This window comes from Rhamphochromis longiceps, linkage group LG5 (genome assembly GCF_057381845.1).
Source record: "Rhamphochromis longiceps isolate RC_006_pf linkage group LG5, R_longiceps_female_GT1.1, whole genome shotgun sequence".
NCBI classification, from domain to species: domain Eukaryota; kingdom Metazoa; phylum Chordata; class Actinopteri; order Cichliformes; family Cichlidae; genus Rhamphochromis; species Rhamphochromis longiceps.
In genome coordinates, this window is record NC_140561.1 from 11,733,366 (window position 1) to 11,755,620 (window position 22,255).

The 22,255-nt window shown below is 41.3% G+C and overlaps 1 protein-coding gene across 4 annotated transcripts; it reads left to right on the forward strand.

The window, feature by feature from the left end:
- The first annotated feature begins 5,344 nt into the window (after positions 1-5,344).
- zmynd8 (zinc finger, MYND-type containing 8) lies at positions 5,345-22,043 on the forward strand. Of its 4 annotated transcripts, XM_085405847.1 has the most exons (22): positions 5,398-5,488; positions 5,581-5,649; positions 9,536-9,612; positions 9,907-10,058; positions 14,819-15,040; positions 15,230-15,343; positions 15,736-15,801; positions 16,045-16,137; positions 16,232-16,319; positions 16,568-16,623; positions 16,725-16,802; positions 16,914-17,029; positions 17,125-17,624; positions 17,885-18,019; positions 18,177-18,332; positions 18,514-19,047; positions 19,180-19,677; positions 19,886-20,082; positions 20,295-20,375; positions 20,472-20,550; positions 20,654-20,893; positions 21,049-22,042. In XM_085405847.1, the coding sequence occupies exons 1-22, from the start codon at positions 5,475-5,477 to the stop codon at positions 21,225-21,227; spliced, it is 3,744 nt and encodes a 1,247-aa protein (XP_085261973.1). In that variant the 5' UTR covers positions 5,398-5,474; the 3' UTR covers positions 21,228-22,042. The 4 variants fall into 4 exon arrangements, with proteins under 4 accessions (XP_085261975.1, XP_085261976.1, XP_085261973.1 ...); XM_085405849.1 differs by lacking the exon at positions 5,581-5,649 and having other exon boundaries at positions 5,345-5,488; XM_085405850.1 differs by lacking the exon at positions 15,736-15,801 and having other exon boundaries at positions 5,397-5,488; positions 18,514-19,035; positions 21,049-22,043.
- The last annotated feature ends 212 nt before the right edge of the window (positions 22,044-22,255 follow it).

A 22,255-nucleotide genomic window follows, 5' to 3' on the forward strand; every position in this document is an offset into this window, starting at 1 on the left:
GTCGACTGGACTTCTGGGTAATGTAGTTTTCCCCATTTATAGGGCGCATCAAAGTGTTTGGCGCGTCCTGAAAATGAACTACACGTTCCTTTAATACCCTTAGGTAATATGAGCAGCAGACACAGATATTATTAGTGGATGTAAATTTTCAATTATACACTACATGTAGTGTTAATGGCATAAAGCAGCTTCATACAAACTACTTAGCCCTCCATATCTATAGAGTATCCGTTTTTAATGTTGCTCATTTCTTATTCCTCTTAATTAATCAACATAACACTGATAGCCATTTTGAATTTATTTAAGTTAGGAATTATATATTACTAATAATACAATGTCAGTAAAATTCAGCATAATTGCATGCAATAGGGCCTGAATTATAAACATCAACTAACTAACTGTAAATATTAATCTGAGTTTTTATATACTATGTACTGTGAAATCTTATCTAACACCATTCATTGCAGCACACATCTAGTATCTTGTAGTTATATCAGTTGCAAAGTGACTGTCAGTCATATCGATAGTATGTACAGCCTGGTATCACACAGACTAATGGCATACTGTCATTTTTTTTTTTAAATAACCATGGAATCTCTGTGGCCCTTAAGCTGTACCACAGATGATAAAAAACTAAATAAATAATCTCCTCAGTGTTCTCTCCGGCACACCAGTTCAGAATTTTTACAAGTTAAGAAGGGGCGTGGGTAAAAGATGGAGAGAAAACAGCAGGATGAGGGCGAGGGGAGCGAACAAGCAAAAGTATTAAATATGCAGTTAGATCCTTACTTGATCTTTCCTGTCGGAACACTTTACTTTTGGATGTAACAAAAAAAAAAGTGAAAGGCTGGTCACATATTATCTTTACAGCTAATTGCTTAGATGACACAAACTGCTGCAGCACTTGCAGCCACCCCTGCACTCTGATTTATCTATTTGCTGTGAAGACGGTAAGTATTGCCTGAGGGGTGTCATACATGATCATGAGGCCATTTTGACCCATGATGCACCACAGAGTGCCACAGGAAGTCATTCCTGTCTGTCAGACTTTACAACTCCTGCTCATGTCTCCAGGACTTTTTTCACAAGTAATATCTTGTTTATCTTGTACACATGTACAGTATATTTTTATATATACTATATACTATAATATAGAGAGTTTACATTTTATTTGTTACATATTTATATTTTAATTGAGTGTCTGCAACATTTTAATGTCCCCCCTGGGATGAATAAAGTATCATTGTAACATGAGCATATAAAGACTTATGGATTGAACCACACCCATGAGTGCTTTTCATGGAGAGAAAAAAAGTGCCTTTTTGTTGTTCGTTTCTTTTGGTTTGTTTGTTGGCCTATAGAGAGCCTCAGTTGCATTCCATGAAGAGCCAAAGAGGGGCCCAGTGGCCCTCTGTCTGTACCCCTTCCCCCACTAAACATGGAAAACTGACCGCTGCCCCCAGTACAAGACACTTTATCCCCTCCCCCTCCCCTTACCACTTTGAAAGGACAGGAGATAGCAGTTTGAAAGGACAGGAGATAGCCCCACAATCATTAATGTATTCAGACCGGTTTACCTGCAAACAGCTAACCACATGCCTTTCTTTGCCCCGCACCCATTCCCATCCCCCCATTCTCAACACTGCGTATGACCACAAAGGACAAAAACACGATCACTGCACATTCCACGTTTCTGTGTTTGAAAGAACGATTTTAAGTTATACCGTTTATTAAAGCTGTAGTGTGATTTTTAGTGCAAAGATGCAGGGGAAAAAAGAGACTTTACTTTTGGTTTGCTGCATTTCAGCCATTAGACAAATCAAATTATCAGTTAAACGTGAAAACATCTACATTTAGACACATGAATAAGATATTAATAAAATTAAATATATTTAAGTCACCCGGGCATTGTCAGGAATTTTTCTGAGGTAGGCTAATCACTTCTTTGGGTAAGCAGTGGGTAAAGCAAAATTATTAGAAGGGCAATTCACGTAAATGTCTTCCTGAAAAACAAGAAATGAACCTGGTAAAACAAAACAAAACATGCGCAGTGACAGGGAGATTTATTTTACCCGCAGAACTGATGTGCTGAGAGAGGAAAATAAATCTAAATCAGGAGCACCGGAAAAATCTAACTAGGGCGCCATCTTGGGGCCTGCCAGGCTAGTTACTAGCTCTCCAGCTCCACTCAAATACGAAGGTCACAGGGCGGAGTCTACAGTGTGGACACCTAACCGTACGGCTTGAATAGACAAGTATGGCACAAGTATATTAAAGTTTATATGTCAGACTTTTCCGACTTCTTTTCCGACCATAAAATGGTTGGAAATGAGTTATGCGGTAACAACTATAGCTAACTATCAAGCTAATCATTGAGCTGTTTTTATTTGGCTAGAGAGGTGTCGTGGGAACAGTTCCCTTATCATTTGATATTAGGAAACATGATATTTATTTTTCTTCATATACCCGACACACAGTTTTTTATTAACATGAATTAGAAACGTTTGGTAGGTAGCAACCAACAGGCTACATACACGAAAGGAGTCTTAATTTTCAATTTTCTCATTATCATACCTAAAACCTTTATGTTGAGACAGTTTCGCAGAAGGACCTCTAAAGTCTGATTCTACACAGTTATATGTGTAGTCATAGTTTATTTTACAGGTTTCTATGTCAACTTCCTATTTAATCATGTATCATAGATTACATACACCCGGTACTTTTCTAGCTAGCAGTTACTGGTTTAAGGGGTATTTAGTGATTTGAGATACAGACGAAGAGAAGAATTTGGGCAGTTTTTTTTCTTGTTTTTCTTCTTTTGACCCCCAGAGTCTTTAGCACGCTCTTCTGGCAATGTTTAACTTTTTTCAGTAAGTTTACATCGTTATTTTCCGAGTTCATCTCGCGAAGGTAATAAATAACAACTACAATATCATTGCCATTATTATACACCGTGCACCATCTAACATTCATTTCCTTCATTTGGCAGCATATGTGTCTGAATCAACAGAAAAAAGCTATCATTTGGACTAGAAGATTAATTCAGATAAATTTGTTAATTTTTGACGTCCAGTGAATTTATGGGCTACTGAGTGGCATGCTGTGATAACGTTTTACCACTAGAGGTCAGTGTTGTCTTACTTCCTGTAGAAGAGAGGCCACAAACGTCTGAGGAAATGAGCCAGGTGGTGCTCAAAAGACAAACCTTTTACGTTTTCAGAAATATACAACAGTAATTGCACTCTGGCTTTTTTGAATAATCATTTCCTCACAGAGGAACAATAATGAGCTTTCCTTTCTTTAGCATATTACTCCATGCCAAGATGTATGCCTGGAATTTAGAATAGAAAACAGGAGCGGTGGGTAGTTTATTATCTGCAGTTTATTGTTCTGTAGATGGCTTTGCGTCACCAATGCCAATTTTATTTTGGCAGTGAGCACTGAGCTATGAGTCTATATATCTTTGCTAAACAAGCCAGCTCCGTGGGCTCTTTGTTTGAAGAATATTAATGACTCAGTTATAAAGAGTAAAGTGTTTTCATGAATGAGAAAGTTAAGGGTGTAAATTTCAGATAATACCTCTGTGGTCCATCGCACTGCATTTTATTTATTTTCAAAGAGACAAACACGTAGTTTTCACAGGAAGAGGTACTCCCTTGCTCTTTCTATAGGAATTAAGAGGATAAGTAGCCGTCACATACTGCTAATCAAATGGACTTGATTAACTGATGAGGTGTGACTACCTCTGTGAAAGCTGTTTTTTTTTTTTGCAGTTTGCTGGTCTGGGGCATTCAGGTGTGTGTTAACACAGTGCTAAGGAAGAAAGACATCAGCAGTGATCTTAGAGAAGTAATTGCTGCTCCTCATTTCCATTTCCGAACAACATGAAGTCAGTCATTCTACAGTGAGACAGATTATTCAACAGTGGAAAACATTAAAGACAGCTGCCAATCTTCCCAGCAAGCTCACCCCAAGGTCAGCCTATACAATGCTCAGAGAAACTGCAAAAAAGCCAGGAGCTACAATTTGGACTACAGACATGTAGGGTAGCTTTACAGTTAGCATGTTAAATGTTTATAACGTCAAATTTTCATAACACTACAATTAGAGAAAGAAAATAGAAAACGACAAGTATGGCTTATTTGGAAGAGTTGCCAGGAGAAAACCTCTTCACTCAAAAAGAACATTTACAGGGCCGCTTAGCTTTGCAAAGCAGCATCAGAGTAAATTACAAGACCTCTGGAACAATGTCCTTTGAACAGATGAGATCAAAGTGGAGATGTTTGACCAAAACCAAACACAGGATATCAGCACAAACACCCCCATACCAACTGTCAAGCATGGTCGTGGAGGGGTAATTATTTGAGCTTGCTTTGCCATAGTGAAAGCTTTCATGAAACTGCATCATGCAGCTGAACAATGATCCTAAACACACAAATCCACAACAGAATGCCTGAAAAAGAAAAGAATTGAGGTGTTCTTGTGGTTCAACCAGACATCAGCCTGACTGAAACACTGTGCCAGGGCCTAAGAGAGCTGTGCATAAAGAAATACTCGCAAACCTCAATGAACTTATGCAGGATTATAAAGAAGAGTGGTTCAAAATCGCTCCTCAGTGACAGGAAAGACTGAAAAAAGGTTATACAGAAAATTGGTCAAAATTAGGCAACTTTAAATTTTTGCTTTATAGGTTTCACTTAATGCTAGAAGTGAAAATAAAGCTTAATGTAAAAAAGAAACACGTGTGAACCCTTTACAATGAAATATAAAGTAACATACAGATTCTTATACTCTTATTGAATTATACTGCATGGTTGAAAGTGATAACAGAAACTGAACCACTGCAACCACATTGTTAACAACAAACAACAGCAGTTCAAAGGCCCAGGTATGACTGAAACACACGACTGTAATTTGGTGTTCAGACTGAACCTTTACAGGTCAAACACACAGAGTGCATTTCATGTCGTGTCTGCCTACCCACTGGCTTTTATTTACATAGCAGTTTCTTTATCTTTCCCATGATGTCAGCTTACTTTGAGGGTGGAAACTTGTGAGACAAATTCCTTTCTAACACCACACGGGCCTGTTTATTATGCATGTGACTGCTGACTGCTGTTCGTAGCTGTACTGAAGAGCTCCTTTATAGCAAGTTGTCTGCAGGCTTCTTGTTATGTGTGGGTTGTCAGTGGCTGATTATTTTGATCTGGGCCTAGAGATTCCTGCTAGCTCTGAGTACTGCGTTTCAGCTTGCCTGTGCTAAACAAAAGACAAGCAGCCAGGAAATACACCAGCCAATCAGCAGCTGCCTTATATGCTGACAGCACATGGAGCCAGTCCTAGCGTAGCTTTTATCTGAACAGTTGAGTCGGACAGCTTGGAGAGCCGTGGCTGTGCTCTGAGCAGGGTGAGGGCTGACAGGGCTGTCCTCCATGTTTTAATAAGCATTGACATATCACACAGAGTATTTAGCCATGCATCCACAGAGGTAAGCTTTATTTTCATCTTTTTCCACATATACTACTTTGTCTATGAGGCACCAGATCTGTGCCTGAGTAATAATATAGGTTTGTCTGACAGAATGGGGGAGGGGAAGCATATTTGTCACTCACAGCACAGGAGTGGAGCCTGGAAGGAGAGCAATGCATGGTATAGTATAACAGACAGCCTCTGCTAGCTGGTTGGCTCTGTGAATATGCATAGTAGAGGGCCATAGGTCACATCCAAGGTCATTGTATGGTCTGACTAAGAAAACCTGCTTCCTTTTGTAAAGTTCAAAAGAGAAGTGACGTTCTGTGACTGTCCCTGGCCTTTGACAGGCCCAGTGAGAGAAACCAGGCAGGATGGGAGAGCAGTTCAGAGAGGAGATCCCAGAGGAATTAACAGATGGTAAACTGACAGCACAGCAAGTTTAATTTAGACCTCGAACAAGAATGAGAGCAAGGCAGCAGGGTACTCTTGTTAATTGTTTGCCAGACTAACACGGCAGGGAAGAACAGACTGTAAATGATAAAACTGTATTTTCATCCGGAACCCAGTTCACCCCAGAAAGGGGAATGCAACCTCCCCCAAAAAACAAACAAACATGCTGTTAAAAAGCCTGTGAGCTGATCATCATTATTATAAAAATACAAATTATTTATTGAGTAAATATGCTGTAGCTGCTTATTTATCACGAGCTTGGAAAAACTGCCTGAGCTTAATGGTGTGCACTGCCTCCCAGTGTTGTTCTCTGCTGCTGAGTGTCAGCCATTTTAGAGAGCTTCCCCTTTCTGTCCCTCTGCTCCAAGCACACTGAGTATTTGTATGTAAGACAGAAGGAAAGAAGGGAAGGACTTCCTCTCAAAAGGCTCTGCACAGAAACCTCATCTCATCCAGAGAAGCTTTTGCAGCCTTTTTGAAGTCGACCAGGTTAGATTGAATTCTGTTTATGCATAATGGTGTTGGTGTTTTGTGTGCATGGAGAAGATACACATTTTAAATTCAGTCAATGATTGTGTCATTTTTCTGTCGGTTTAGCAACATTATTTATATACCATGTAATATTATTGACAATGATTATAATGGACAGAGCAAGTCAAATGTAACCAGTGGGGTTATGGCCTGGATATAATATGGTGTTCATAAATGTGCTTGACCAGGGTTCAGGAACGATTTGTAAGGACTGAAACAACAAAGTCAACACTCAGTTTGCTGTGAATGGTGTCTGGTAATGTGTTTAATCCCCCCCAATTCCACTACGCTTTTTTTCAGGATTTGTACAGATACACTCACACCTACACATACAGCCTTTTTAGTTTGGTTTGTGCCTTTACAGAGTCCTTCCTCGCATGTTTAAATAGATATAACATGTTTTAAGGTATGGTTTTCCCACAGAAAACTGGTCATTTGCTTAGTAATTCTTAGTGACTTCTGTGCCTCGCTCATCACGCTTTCCTTTTTTACCAGGAGTATCCAAGAACGGTTTCCTAGTGTCAAACGTTTAAGCGTGTATCTGTTTTATCTCGTAGTCTGTATTTATGTTTTATGAGAACTGTGTTTGAATTGTGTATGCTATTTGTATCCATGTCTTTGAGGTACTTGATGTAAGGAAATAAATATATTTGGCTTAAAAAAATGAATACCTCTGCTTTAACGGTCAGCTTACGTCACACTGTGTGCTCAGATTTTCAGGCTGACAGTAGATGGAGGAAGGAGGCTATGCAGTCCATAGTGTGTAAAAGGCCTGTGACATTTTTCAGCCTCATCTTTGTGTCCACCTTTAGGGCCCTTGCTATATATCAGCATGCCGGGGCACATCATAAGCTGCATGTGGTCCTGTGCAGCAGATCTGACTGGTGCCGTGTGTACGTGCTATGTGTGCAGTGTGCACATTGGCCAAAGAGAGAGAGCGTGAGGAAAAAAGAGAGAGAGAGAGAGAGAGTCTTCAAAATGGACGCCATACACATATACTGGCTGAGAGCACAGAGAGAAGGAATCTGATCCCCTCCTTGTCAAGCCCGTAGGGCTGCATCTTACATGTCTGATAAAAGGAACAGAGCCAGAGTATGACTGGATGGAGTTTTAAGGCAGTGAGGGACTTGGTTTTCACGACTGTTTTTGTGACAGCGAGGATCAGTCCTCTCTGCATTGCAGCATTGTGGTTGAGGAGAGCGGGGAGAAGAGAGCCTGTGTGGCACACCGAGCTGAGCACCCAATCAGGCACCTCCGTGTGGTGCTTGAGCCAATCGGCAGCTCGCAGCCGAGGTTAAAGATTGTCAATTGCAGGAGAGAGCAGCAGGGAGAGAAGGCCTTCTGGGAAACCTGGACCCATCTTTTCCCTCATCCCCCAACGTCCTCAATTGATAAAGATAAAGATTAAAGAATAGGCTGAAGAATCTGTATGTGAGTAAGGAAAAAAGGTATGCCGTTCATTTCCTACATTGAGGCATGATTGTTATGGCAGTGGTGGGTGTGGAAGGGGATGTGTCAGAAGGTTACAGGGTTACAATGTGCTGAACTGAACGTGCTGTGGTCTCTGATTTATAAAGGGATTTTGTCAGGATAGACAGCAGTGAGTTCCCTCCTGTCTCTCTTTCCCTTTGTGTGTTGTTGTATTTCCTGGCCTGGACAGGACATGATGGTGCAGGGGTAAACTGTCTAAGGCTGTCCAGAAAGGCTGGATGAGGAGGCCAGTAAAGCAGTTTCACTGCACTCTTATTTTTGTCTGTAGATGTGCTGTATTTCTGGATGTCATTTCATCTTACTGTAGGGATTGAGGAGGTTGAAGGGTGTGGGGGTTGGGGAACAAGATAATCGAAATGGAAGCAGTATTCTAGCTGGATGAAAACAATACATTTAAAAGGTGTTTTTGTGAAGTGTAAGGGAAATAAATATGGAAAAAACCTGGTTCATCTGAGCACAGAGGCCACTGCATCTGCTGTGGCGTCAGAGAAAACCGTAATAACAAAAGAAACGACAACAGAGCACCTGTAAACCAAGGTGACTCAGATGAGAAAAAACCTGTTGGTTTGAGAGCACATTTTGGATTGCATTTGAATGTTCTTTTTCTCCAACAGAACTGTGGATGTGATTGTGCTTTCCACTACGATGCGGTGGCTGGTATTGGCTCGATTAATGAATATGACTTTTTGTTTAGACTATTTACATGCTGTTAACTTGTTGGATGTCAGAAAACGCAGACATTTCTTTCCTGTGTTTTCATATTTACTATTTATTAGGTCAGTAGAGAAAAGTGTCTAATACTAATAAATGGAGAATGGCAGCACACATTGTACTCATGTTGTCTCAGTATTGGTTAATTTTAACTTTCCTTGAGATCAAGATGTGGCCTTTGTTCTGAGCTGCTGGTATATTGGTTTGCTCTCTCATTTTGAGTCTTCTAGCTGCAAAACATTCACATAAATTGTTAGGACTATTACCAGTGGAGCATTTGTTTTCAGGTTTTGTAGTGTTGTGCTGTTGAAGTTTTGCTTACTCTGTCTTTTAAAGTCAATCTCACCTTTTTTACCTTTGAAAATCAAAGGAATTATTTCTTGACATGACATAGACTTACTGCTGGATATCATTCACATCAAGTCTTTGAAACCTGCAATACTTTAGCTCAGCTCCTTTCTTGAAATACTGAGACACTTCTTCTCGCCTATGTGACCCAACTCTCACCAGAAACCTGTTGTCATTTTTTCTCTAAAAGAACTTTTCTTCACATGATAGGAGGTGATCCAGAAAGTTATAGAATAAGGTTAAGAAAACCTGACCACTTGCATACCTACTAATGAACCTCACAACTGGAAGTCATTAATAAGAGAGGTTATTTTGTATTCAGCAGTGAGCTTTATTAATTCTGGTCCTTTTTCTTACGTGCAATTTGGTTCAATCGTAATTACACTAAGAAAGTAACGTTCCTCATACACCATGCGGTGTCTTTTCCCCTTTTCCGAAACATTTAGAAAAATAACAATATGACACATTTTCAGCTGACTGTTACATTTGACTGCACTACACATTTGAATACCTGTGGCAATGTTATTTTCAGTTTGGAAGAAGAAGAAGAGGGAAAAACAGAAGAACAGGCTGTAACAGAAGAAATGGAGATCTCAACACGGTCCAAAGGTAAAAATAAAGTATGCAAGGTATTCAGATGGTAAGGCTCTCTTTCTCCACCTGCAGCGTTTCTAAACTTTTTATGTGTAAAGTGATTTTGGTTTGGTTTATTACTATGAATTAGACGAGCTAACTCACAGTTCACCTGTGGCAACCCCTTGCAAGTAAGATTACATCTGAAAGAAGCTATTTTAGTGGCGCCACTCAGTTGTGTGAGTTCAAGAAAAGATGGTTGTCATTTCTGATACTTTTTCCTGCTTTTAGAATCAATATGTCTGTTTGATCTCTGATTATTGTCTGCAGTTTCAGAGGCTGGTTCAACAGAAAGGGTGGCACCAAAAAGAAAGATGCCCAGTCCTTCTCAGTCATCCAACGGTCACTCGTCTGCTGAGACCTCACCGTGCCCAGTGAAAAAGAAGAAGAAACCAGGTGCTGTTAGCAGCAGCAAAGACCAGGTACCAGTCAGTTCACAGCTGAGGATTTTTTTTTTTTTATAAATAAACTATATTTATAATAATAACACAGCAACAACTAGTTGATCATATTTTATGGCTGCACGATTTTGCATAAAATGAGAATCACGATTTTTTGGCTTAGAATTGAGATCACGATTCTCTCACGATTTTCTTTTCCAGTATAAATATTTATTGCACTTATTAACTGCACATCAACTTCGTAACAGTTGAGACTGAACATAAAAACAATAAATAAACATAAAAACAACAAATGTCTCACGTTTTGTTGTTGCCGCAAAATGTTGTACTGCTTGAAATTCCGTCTCCACCGTTGCTCGACGCTGCGTGTATAGAGCAGGTAGTGCAACAATAGAAAAATAGTTGCGGGACGGCACTGTGTAGCGTTTGTCTAGGGTGTTGATCATTTTCCTAAATCCCTCGTTTTGCACAGTGTTGATGGGAGCCATATCTTTGGTCAGGTGATAAGTGATAGCCTCCGTAATTTCTTTGTGCCTGCGAGAGTTCGACGGGTCTAGGGAAGCGCTGTATAAGGTTCCCGTTATTGATGTTTGGGTGGTTGACCGGAACGGATTTTCTCCTGTCACTTTCTCGTCATCCCTGTCGTGCTCTCCGTTGTTTTTTCCCTGCCAATTTTAGCTTCACACGGCACAGCTTCTGTATCACGTGGTATAAGGCTCCGCCCTTGTCATATGTTGAGCAGGAAAAGTGAGCGCTTGTTTTCATGCAGAGTACGTCCCGGATCAAAATGCGGTACAATCGTCGTCGTCTTTTTTTTTTTTTTTTTTTTAAATCGTTGTCATTTGGAAATGAGATCGCACATAAGTATGAATCGAGATCGCGATTTTCTAACGATTAATCGTGCAGCCCTAAGTAAAATTGATAAAAAATATCAACAGTCCAAACTTTTTAAAGATACATTTATATAGTTAAAAGAAAATATATTTTGCTCTTATGTATTATCTTAATTAAAGGCTCATTTTTCACAGATAATTACAAAAATATTTTGTTTCTTATCTAGTGGCACTGATAATGTAAAAGGGTTTTAGGGGGTTTTGTTCAAATTTGTAATAATAGATGATCCAAAATATTTAGGAGAGAATCACATGTTACTAGAAAATATCAGCACTTCACTCTTTTGAATTTTTGCTTTTCAATATATGGGATTAAATATCCTGCACTAGCCTATATAGATATTGTATCATTACCAATCACTGGTGATTTTGCCAAAAGGTGTATTCAAGATGCCAGATTTATTTACTGCAAAGAGCAGTGGATATTGTCCCTTCTGAATGTGAAAGGCATGGACAAATCAGGCTACAGTATTCATGAAGTTTAAGTCAACTCAGACTTCAATAAGTTACACAATTTTAATAGCACAAGATAATTCTTTTGTGATGTATTATATCGTTGGGAAGTTTCTGATAGGGCTTATATAAGATTTAGAGGCCATGTCCAATATTTTTTATGTTTGTCTGTTAGTTTTGACCTGATTAATACTGTTAATGCCTGAGTATTATGTGAAAATGAAGTCTGTGCAGCTGTAATTTTAACAAATGCTTTTATAGTTGCCAGTATTTCAGTAAAATTCCCTACAATCTGTACTATAATAATTACATGATTACTTGTGGCTTATGATTTAGCTTGCATTGCCATGTGAACGCTTTGCTTGCTTTCTGCTCAAAGCAAATCACAAATTTACATTAAGATAAGATAAGATAAGACTTTATTGATCCCACAACGGGGAAGTTTTTGTGTCACCTCAGCTCAGGTACAGATATCAGAAGGAAATACAAAAATACAAATAAGTACAATCAGTGAAAAAAAGTAAGATAATACACTATATACAATGGCAGCATACACAGTATGTGATTATGGATATGGTTGGAAATATGGAAGACATAAACTATATAGCTTGACATAACTATTGTACCACTACTATTCCTATTTATAGACATGTACACACACACATGTACACACTAAATATACATATGTATACATATATACCTGCACATGTCCATACACATGGAAGGTCCATTATGCATGAAGTGGTGACCGTGGATGTTCACAGTGTCCAGTGACTTATGACATCGTGATTGAGGAGTTATAGAGTCTAACTGCTGTTGGGATGAATGATCTGCGAAAGCGCTCCTTCCTGCAGTGAGGGTGTTTCAATCTCTGACTAAAGGAGCTGCTCAACCCACTCACATACTCATGCAGTGGGTGATGTGGGTTGTTCATGATGGATGTCAGCTTTACTAACATCCTCCTCTTGCCAACCACCTCTACAGACTCCAGGGGACATCCCAGCACGGAGCTAGACCTCCGCACCAGTTTGTCAATCCTGTTCCTGTCCCTGTCCGTGCATCCACTCCCCCAGCAGGCCACTGCATAGGAAAGGGCAGATGCTACCACAGTGTCATAGAATGTCCTTAACAGAGTCCTGCAGACTCCGAAGGACCTCAGTCTCCTCAGCAGGTGGAGTCGACTCTGACCCTTCTTATACAGGACGTCTGTATTTGTAGTCCAGTCCAGTTTATTGTTGAGGTGAACACCCAGGTACTTATAAGAGTCCACTATCTCAATGTCTTTCCCTTGGATGTTCACCGGTGTTGTAGGGGGTGACTTCCTCCTGAAGTCTATGATCATCTCCTTTGTCTTGCCGGTGTTGATTTGGAGTACATTGGTCTCAGACCAGCCAACAAAGTCACTGACGACCCCCCTGTATTCCTGATCATTCCCGTCTGATACGCATCCAATGATGGCTGTATCATCTGAGAACTTCTGTATATGGCAATCGTCCGAATTATAACAGAAGTCTGAAGTGTAAAGGCTGAACAGGAAAGGTGAGAGAACCGTGCCCTGTGGTGCCCCCGTGCTGCAGATTACCACCTCGGACACACAGTCATGGAGCCTCACATACTGTTGTCTGTTGGTAAGGTAGTCGATGGTCCATGTAGTCAGCTGTTTGCCTACTCCGGCTCCCTCCAGCTTTCCTCTCAGTAGTGCAGGTTGGTTGGTGTTGAAAGCACTGGAGAAGTCAAAAAACATGATCCTCACAGTGCTCCCCGCCTGCTCTAGGTGAGAGAGGGATCGGTGTAACAGGTAGATGACAGCGTTATCCACCCCAATTCCAGAACGGTAGGCGAACATCACTGAGCCCACCAGTGGCCGAAGGTGGTGCAGGATGAGCCTTTCCATGGTCTTCATCAGATGAGAAGTCAAGGCAACAGGCCTGAAGTGGTTGGGCTCCCTGGGTTGTGCGATTTTTGGCACAGGAACCACACAGGAAGTCTTTCACAGTTCAGGAACCCTCTCCAAGCTCAGGCTCAGGTTGAAGATGTACAGGGCCACCTGACAGAGCTGGTCTGCACAGTCCCTGAGCAGTCTGGAGCAGATTCCATCCGGACCTGCTGCCTTCCTTGCCTTCGTCCTCTTGAGCTGATTTCTCAGCTGTGAAGTAGATGTGAGGCTGGGCTGGAATGGAGGGTGGGGCTGGCTCTGTTGTGGGTAGATGTGTGGATAGGGTTGAAGCAGGGTTGTGGTGAGAGGAGAGCTCAGGTGACAATGGCATTGCACCCGGGGGGGCGGCAACTGGAGGAGGGTTAATGGAACCTGGGGGGTGGGAGAGGTGATAAGTGGGCCATTGTCAAATCTGTTAAAAACAGATTCAAGTTGTTAGCCCACCCCCGGCCAGCAGACACTGTGGCTCCTCCATTGTCCTGGAAGTGGCCAGAGATTTGTTTCATGTTCCTCCAGACTTCTCTGATGTTTTTCTGTTGGAGTTGGTTTTCCGTCTTCCTCCTGAAGCACTCCTTGCCTTCTCGGATCTTGTATTTAAGATCCTTTTGGACTTTCTTAAGTCCCTCCTTGTCTCCCGACCAGAAAGCCCTCTTCTTCTTGTTCAGAAGGGCCTTCAGTTGTGGGGAGACCCACGGTTTATTGTTTGAGAAACACTGTATTTTCTTGGTAAGGCACAGTGTTCTCAACACAGTAAAGTAAAGTAAAGTAGTCCGTGATGCAGTGGGTGAGGGCGTCGATGTCCTCACCGTGAGGCTTGCAGAGTTCCTGCCAGTCTGTGCATTCAAAACAGTCTCTTAGGGCCTCAGTGCGTTCCTCAGACCACACCCTTATCACTTTCTTCGTGGGGGAGTTCCTCTTCACCATAGGAGTGTAAGTGGGGTGGAGAAGGACCAGGTTGTGGTCTGAGTGGCCAAGCAGGATGAGGGGTGATGCACTGTTAGCCTGCTTTGTGTTGGCAAACAATAGATCCAGGGTTTTGCTGTCCCTTGTATGGCAGTCAACATACTGGGAGAAGTTAGGGAGAGTGACAGATAGTGAGGCATGATTGAAGTCCCCAGAGTGCCCAGAGATAATATGATTGCATTAGATAAATGATTGGTGGTAAATCACATTGCCCATTATGTTGTCCTTTGTAAATAATTAGTTATCCCCTCAACCTTGATTCCCATCAAGATTGTCCACACTGTTTTCCCCTTTTATGTTATAAAACACAGACTGAAATCACGGAATGAAGCTACATTACCTAGAATAACTGGACTTGTAATTCTTTTATGGTAGATTCATAAAACAGCAGTCAGTGTGTAAGAGAGTCAGTCTGTGTTTTGGATGGTAACTTCTGTGTGCTTTTTGTCAATGCTTTGCATGTCTGCTTGGCTTCTCTAATCTCTGGCCTGATTTTGATCTCCCCCAACTTTGTGTTTCTTTTGCCTGCATTCCAGTCAGAACTAAGACATGGTCCCTTTTACTATGTGAAGCAGCCAGCACTCACCACAGACCCTGTTGATGTTGTACCGCAGGACGGCAGGAATGACTTCTACTGCTGGTTGTGCCACCGCGAGGGCCAGGTGCTCTGCTGTGAGCTCTGCCCCAGGGTGTACCACGCCAAGTGTCTCAAACTACCAGCCGAGCCCGAGGGCGACTGGTTCTGTCCGGAGTGTGAGGTACTCACTCAGGAATGTGAAAAATATATTAGTGTTGTAAAGCGTAGGTTAATCCTGTACTTATATTGGCTTAATAAAATAAGACCAACCAGTAAGTATGGATTGTAGATGACAAAGATAGGTTGTCAGGCTTTCATATGCTCAGTGCAGATATAACAAAAGTGTTTGTTTTCTCCTGGTGTCTTTTAGAAAATAACAGTTGCCGAGTGTATAGAGACTCAAAGCAAAGCCATGATGATGCTTACTATAGATCAGCTGTCTTACCTGCTAAAGTTTGCCCTGCAGAAGATGAAACAACCAGGTGTAAGTATTCTGTTACCCCTGTGTTTCCAGAAATTCGTGCTGCTAAAAAGTTTGAAGGCACAAATTTCTTTTTCATGTGTATGTTCACATGCAGTATATCACTGGGATTTTGGCATCTCCTCTTTGCTGACCAGTGGTGATTTTTAGACACCTTTTGCAGCCAAACGATAACTGTACTACCATCTGTCATATCAGATAATCTGCACATCCTGAGGTGCAACCTCCTCACAAACAGTCCAGCATGGTATAATATTGATTTGCATGTGCTAATAATTTCTAATAACACAACTAACAATCATTTGATAATGATGGGCCTGACATGGCTGGAAACCATGAAAGTAAATATCCTAGCTGGTGGTGAGGATACAGCTGCCCCTCTCACTCTCTTTCAGGATCATCCCCGCTTGTCATCTCGCTCCCCCCATGCAGCTTCCACGCAGAGAAAGACTTATAATTGGGTAATCAATTACACCACTAACAAGACCCCGTCATGATTTCTTCCTCCACTAGTATTCCTCCTTCTGTTTGAAGCGGCTTTTAGAACTTTTAGTAGTAGCATGGTGGTAGCATGTTGGTTTGTGGCAGAGGGGACAGGTGTTGAAAAATAAGATTTAGGTTAAGGTGTAATAAATATTGAAAAAAAGCTAAGGTTTAGTTGAGTTTATTTAGCTTCACTCTCTTCTCTGTTTACATAATCCTAGACTGAACCATTCCAGAAACCCGTGTCTCTTGAACAGCATCCTGATTATGCAGAGTATATATTTCATCCTATGGATCTCTGCACACTTGAGAAGGTAATACGTTGAGCAGTCGCGACGATTGGATAGTGTAAATGTGGAAAAGTTGAATCATTTGACATTTGAACATCATTTCTTTTTGTCACCACAGAATGTCAAAAAGAAAATGTATGGCTGCACAGAGGCCTTTTTGGCGGATGCAAAATGGATCTTGCACAATTGTATTATATACAACGGAGGTATGCTCCTCGATGTGTGAGCTGTATTACACTTATCTACAGTTATGGTATAATGAGTATAGTAATGCACACGATGCATGACTGTGTTAATAGCAGATAATTACACTTTCCTCAGATTAGCTGATATTAATGTGTTATTAGAGTGCATTTCCAGATGAGGACAATTAACAGTAATTCTGTCTTATATAAAATAACCGTATAACTAAAAGATTTAAAAGTTTTTACCTAATTGCATGTCCTTATTTCAGGCAACCACAAACTTACAACTACAGCTAAGGTGATAGTAAAAATCTGTGAACATGAGGTAAATATTACTTTACTTTTCATTATGGGTAACACTATGACATCTGAAACTTAATTTAGCCATCTTTAAATGCACATTTATTTGTTTCATTTTGTTTTCAGATGAATGAGATTGAAGTTTGCCCTGAGTGTTATTTATCTGCGTGCCAAAAGAGAGACAACTGGTTCTGTGAGCCTTGTGTAAGCTGAGTTACCTGAAGTTTCTGCTGATCATGCTATCAGAACCTTCTCAAATGTACAAATCTTTAGAGTACAACTCTGTAGTTCCAGTGTTTTACTGTATGTCTGCAGAGTAACCCGCACCCTCTAGTGTGGGCCAAACTGAAAGGGTTTCCATTCTGGCCTGCTAAAGCTCTGCGGGACAAAGATGGGCAGGTGGATGCTCGCTTCTTTGGGCAGCACGACAGGTATCAGTGCTTTGCTCTTCAGTTTCTTGGGCTTGGTGGCATATTACAGTCTTTGTGTTAAAACGAGAGACATATTATTGATCTTCTTCTTTCAGGGCCTGGGTTCCTTTAAACAATTGTTACCTCATGTCCAAGGAAATTCCTTTTTCTGTAAAGAAGACCAAAAGCATTTTCAACAGTGCCATGCAAGAGATGGAGGTCTATGTGGAGAATATGAGAAAGAAGTTTGGAGTGTTTAATTACGCCCCCTTCAGGACGCCGTACACGCCGGACAATAATTTTCAGATGCTCCTGGATCCTTCTAACCCCTCGTCAGGTCCCATCAAACCTGAGAAGCAAGAAAAGATCAAGCTGAGTTTTGATATGACCGCATCGCCTAAAATTGCATTGACCAGGACCTTGTTACCTGGGGCTGGGGTGGGAGGAAGCGCAGCAGGACGCCGGCTCCCTCTCACTGACATGCCTCGCTCACCCATGAGCACCAACTCCTCTGCTCATACAGGTTCAGATGGGGAACAAGAAACAACCGACAAGTCCCAGACAAAAGCATCAAACAGCCAGTTCAGTACAGGAGAGGAGTCCATGGACTGCACAGGTGTGTGAGTGCCACTCCAAGTCCTCCCCTGTATCAACTATGAGCAGTATGTTGCTAGCAGATGTGGTTATTCATATATTTATCAACTACTAAACCTGTAGTCACCTTTAAAATGAAATCAGTATATCTGCTGATATAAAGCAACTGTGATAACATCATTTAAAAACATATATATGTAATAAGCATTGCATATATCTGTCTGCTTATATCTGCATTGTGTAGACAGTAGACCTTGTTTCAAAACAAATATCTATCGACAGTCTCACCAGCTCATCCTCGACCTGGTGGTGCAGGTGGTTCCTTGGACAGCCCCAAATCATTACCCTCTCAAGCTCCTGGCATCCCCAAGCAGGAGAAGACACCACAGACAGGAAGTATTCTGAACCTTAATCTAGGTGAATCCTTTATGTCTTTGTAACAAAAACTACAACACACAATAATGTGTTTAAAAATGTCTCCCTCTATTTTAAAAGCCACTTCTACTGCACACACTATGACTGTCAAATCATAAAACCTTTCCTTATTGCTCATGTACATATGCACATTCTCTAGATCGAAGTAAAGCAGATATGGACCTAAAGGAGCTGAGTGAAACAGTTCAGCAGAAACAAGGAGCCACACCTGTCCTCACATCTCCAAAAAGACAAATCAAGAGCCGTTTCCAGCTGAACTTAGACAAAACCATTGAGAGTTGCAAGGCTCAGTTGGGTTAGTAGAGATACTACTGAGGCCAGTTTTGTAATTCCTTTGTGTTGATAATTTGTTACCAGTGCCATAATTGAAATATTAATTGGGTTTTGTTTGTTTTTGTCATTTTGGGACCTTCTTCATAGATATGTCCCAGGACACAGTTTATTGTGATGTGACAGCCTCTTTCATTGCTTTGTAGGTATTGGTGAGATCTCTGTGGATGTGTACAAAGGTGTTGAACACAGTGACTCAGAAGAGACTGATAAATCTGACTCCAGTGACAGTGAGTATGGCAGCGATGAGGAGCAGAAGACCAAGAATGAACAAGACACAGCACCCAGTGAGGAGCCCCAGAAGGAACCCACCAAAACTAATGTCAAAGACCAACCTTCCCCCAGCAATGAAGAGGAGGGTAGAGCTGATTTACTTGTAGCAACTGAATCAGCAGCTGGCGAAGCCAGTGTGACGGTGTCTGACGCTCAAACTAAAGAGAAAACGAGCAGTGAAGTAGAAAAAGAGAGCCCAGAGAAAAGCAAAGCACCTCAAGAATCACCTGTTCCCAGAGAAAAGTCTCAGGTGAAACAAGAGACAAAGCAGACTGTGCCAGTGGAGGACTCTGACTCAGAGAGGGAACTGGTTATTGATCTTGGAGAGGAGCAAGGTGGCAAGGAAAGGAAAAGGAGAAGAAAAGACAGCGCTACTGTTAAAGATTCAACTACTGGTAAAGTTGAAGGTGACAGTTATACTTTCTCTGTGTGTCTGACTAGAAATCGTCTAACACTTCATGTTATAGTCCTTATTTTGTTTAAACCTTATCAACTTTGTATGGGCAAAATTGGCAAATAAGATATGATTTTTCCTGTAGGTAAAGCTTCTGTAACGTCAACGCCCCCATCTCAAAACAGCACGGCACCTTCCACACCCTCTAGTGTTTCCATGCAGTCCCCTGTGGCCATTCCTGTCACTGTGGTCTCCTTCACTGCTCCTTCTCCTGCAACCATCAGCCTCGCGTCTGCATCCAGTGCCACTGCAACACCCCCCCCTTCCACTTCCACCTCGACCACACCGGCTTTGAAGAAACAGCGCCCTCTGCTGCCTAGAGAGACAGTGCCAGTGGTACAGAGGGCTGTAGTGTGGAATCCCACAGCTAAATTTCAGACCTCCTCTCAGAAATGGCACATGCAGAAGGTGCAACGTCAGCAGCAAAACCAGCAACCTGTGGCAACCACACAAATGCAGGCGTCATCTCCCAGGCAAGGCCAGACGCAAGTGCTAACCCAGACCCAGGCAGCTGCAAACGGCTCTACAGCAGTCTCCTCCTCTTCACAAAGCACACGCTATCAGACCAGACAGGCGGTGAAAGGTAAAAAACAAGCTTCACGGTATGCTAAACTAAGTATGACCTAAAACTGTGTGACTCAATACAAGTCAAGATTCCTTCATGTAAGAGTGGTTAGACAACGTACAGACCTAAAGAGCAAAATGAATTAGAATATTACAATTTCATGGCTACAGTGAAAATGTTCTACTTGCATGTTTCACCATGTGAATAATAGTGTTTCTTATTCCAGCTGTTCAACAAAAAGACACCCTACTCAGCACGTCCACTTCAGCTGTCACGCTGGTTTCCAGTAGCCCAGCTTCCGTTGCCATGATGGCAGCGTCGAGTTTAGGCACGGCTGCTGCACCTTCACCAGTGGCAACAGACCTGTATATCCCAACTGCCTCGGCAGATGTGGCGGCAGACATTGCCAAGTACACAAATAAAGTTAGTGCATATTTTCTTAGACAAGCAATTTGTTTTATGTTTTCACTGGAAACACTGCTGGTGTAGTAAAAATACACAAGATACATTAGCACTGGGTAACTTTAAAACTACATATTAGTGACAGAACAGCCTTTGTGTTATTAGTCTGGGTGAGAGGCAAAGTATATCATTTTTAATGACACATCCTCATAAAATTGTCTTCTTTCTTTCAGATAATGGATGCAATTAAAGGTACAATGAGTGAAATCTACAACGACCTTTCAAAAAATCCTTCAGGGAATACAGTAGCAGAGGTAGGTGGTTGCTCTCGGTTGCATATAGACTGAAAACGATTCAGCTCATTTCCTTATCCTCGTATGCCTTTATCTTTTTCTTTTTTTTTTTTACAGATAAGAAGACTGAGGATTGAAATAGAGAAATTACAGTGGTTGCATCAGCAAGAGTTGTCCGAAATGAAGCACAATCTTGGTGTGAACTTTATCAGTCAACGTAACCGTGCAGTCTTTTTTTCCCCTCACACTGTACAATTAGTTCTACCCGTGTTTGGTCACGCTTGTGTTCTTCAATGTAGAGCTTACGATGGCAGAGATGCGGCAAAGTCTGGAGCAGGAGAGGGAGAGGTTGGTGAGCGAGGTGAAGAAACAGATGGAGCTGGAGAAGCAGCAAGCAGTGGATGAGACAAAGAAGAAACAGTGGTGTGCTAACTGCAGGAAAGAGGCAATCTTCTACTGCTGCTGGAATACCAGCTACTGTGATTACCCCTGTCAGCAAGCCCACTGGCCAGAACACATGAAGTCTTGCACTCAGTCAGGTAACAGCGCATGTCGTCACTAACATGCTGAGGATCATATTGACAAAAACAAAGACTGTATTTTCTTATGCTCTCCATTTGCATGCCTGTATAACCACCATTCATTTCTTACGGTAGTTGTAATTAGTTTGGGCTGTTTTTTGTTTTATTTGTAGCCACGGCTCCACAGCAGGAACCTGAGGCCGAGCCTACAGCAGACCTCCCAAATAAAGGTTTAGGGCAGACTAGCGGTGGCCCAAACCCTCTCAGAGACACACCAGCCTCTGCGTCATCCTCGGACAAAGACTGTGACATGGAAAAGAGCACTGACAGTGTTGCCGTCACTTTGTCATAACCACGCTTACCATACTTGAAAATGTAAATGTAAATTTTTTTCCTCCCACTACAATAATATGTCCATGTAATTCTGTTCAACAGCCTTTTCCAAATTGAAAGTGAAAAAAAATCAATTTATTTTTTATTTATATTATTTGTTTGCCTTTCGGGCGTCACATGGTTCCCCCACTGCAGAGTGGTGTAAAACACGACTGGCAGCAGAGTGCGGCAGTTTAAAAAATAGCTTACAGTGTATGTTCTTGCACTCTCTTGCTGGTCTTTATAGGCAGCTGCCAGTATAAAGAGCTTAAGAGCATGCTTGAGTGTCATAAAACATATCAGTGGTATATTGGACAACAGTTAAACCATTTATGACTACAGAAATGTAACCCGTGTTAATGAACCACCTCAGTTGTAGATTAGAGGACTGCTGACAGAAGTGTCTGTAAATGACTTATTTTGTATTTTGTGTTAATTTATTTGTTATTCTATTGTTGTCTGTTGTATACTGCAAAGAAAGTAACAAATACACATTTTAAACAAGCTGTTTTATATGATTACAAAAACACTCTTACATTTGATCTTTTAGTTGTCTCTAAAGTTGAGGGGAACCTTAGGGTTTGGTTGAATGTAAATGTTATAAGACTGTACTAACAATGAAACAGCTGCGGCACATTTTAAGATTTGAACATTTCCATAATCTGCATCAAATGCCCCCAAGTAGACGTTTATGGGCCTATCAAAAACAGATTTTTGAGAGGTCGGAATTGTACATTTCTGTGTAAATTGTGACAAAAACAGTAAAGTAAAAAAGTAACATAGAAAGAGTTGTGACTGAAGTAAATTTTAAATATCAGCTCATAATAATAAGAGCTCATTTGGCAAACATTCACATGTTGGGACAAATATCAAGTAAATAGCTGAATTAGACTTATTTAAATCCACTAAGTTTAGGACAAATCACATTTTGTTAAAAAAAAAACAACAACCCCAAAACAATTACACCCTTTCCCGCCGTTTGAAAGTGATTACGTATTGACGGAACGT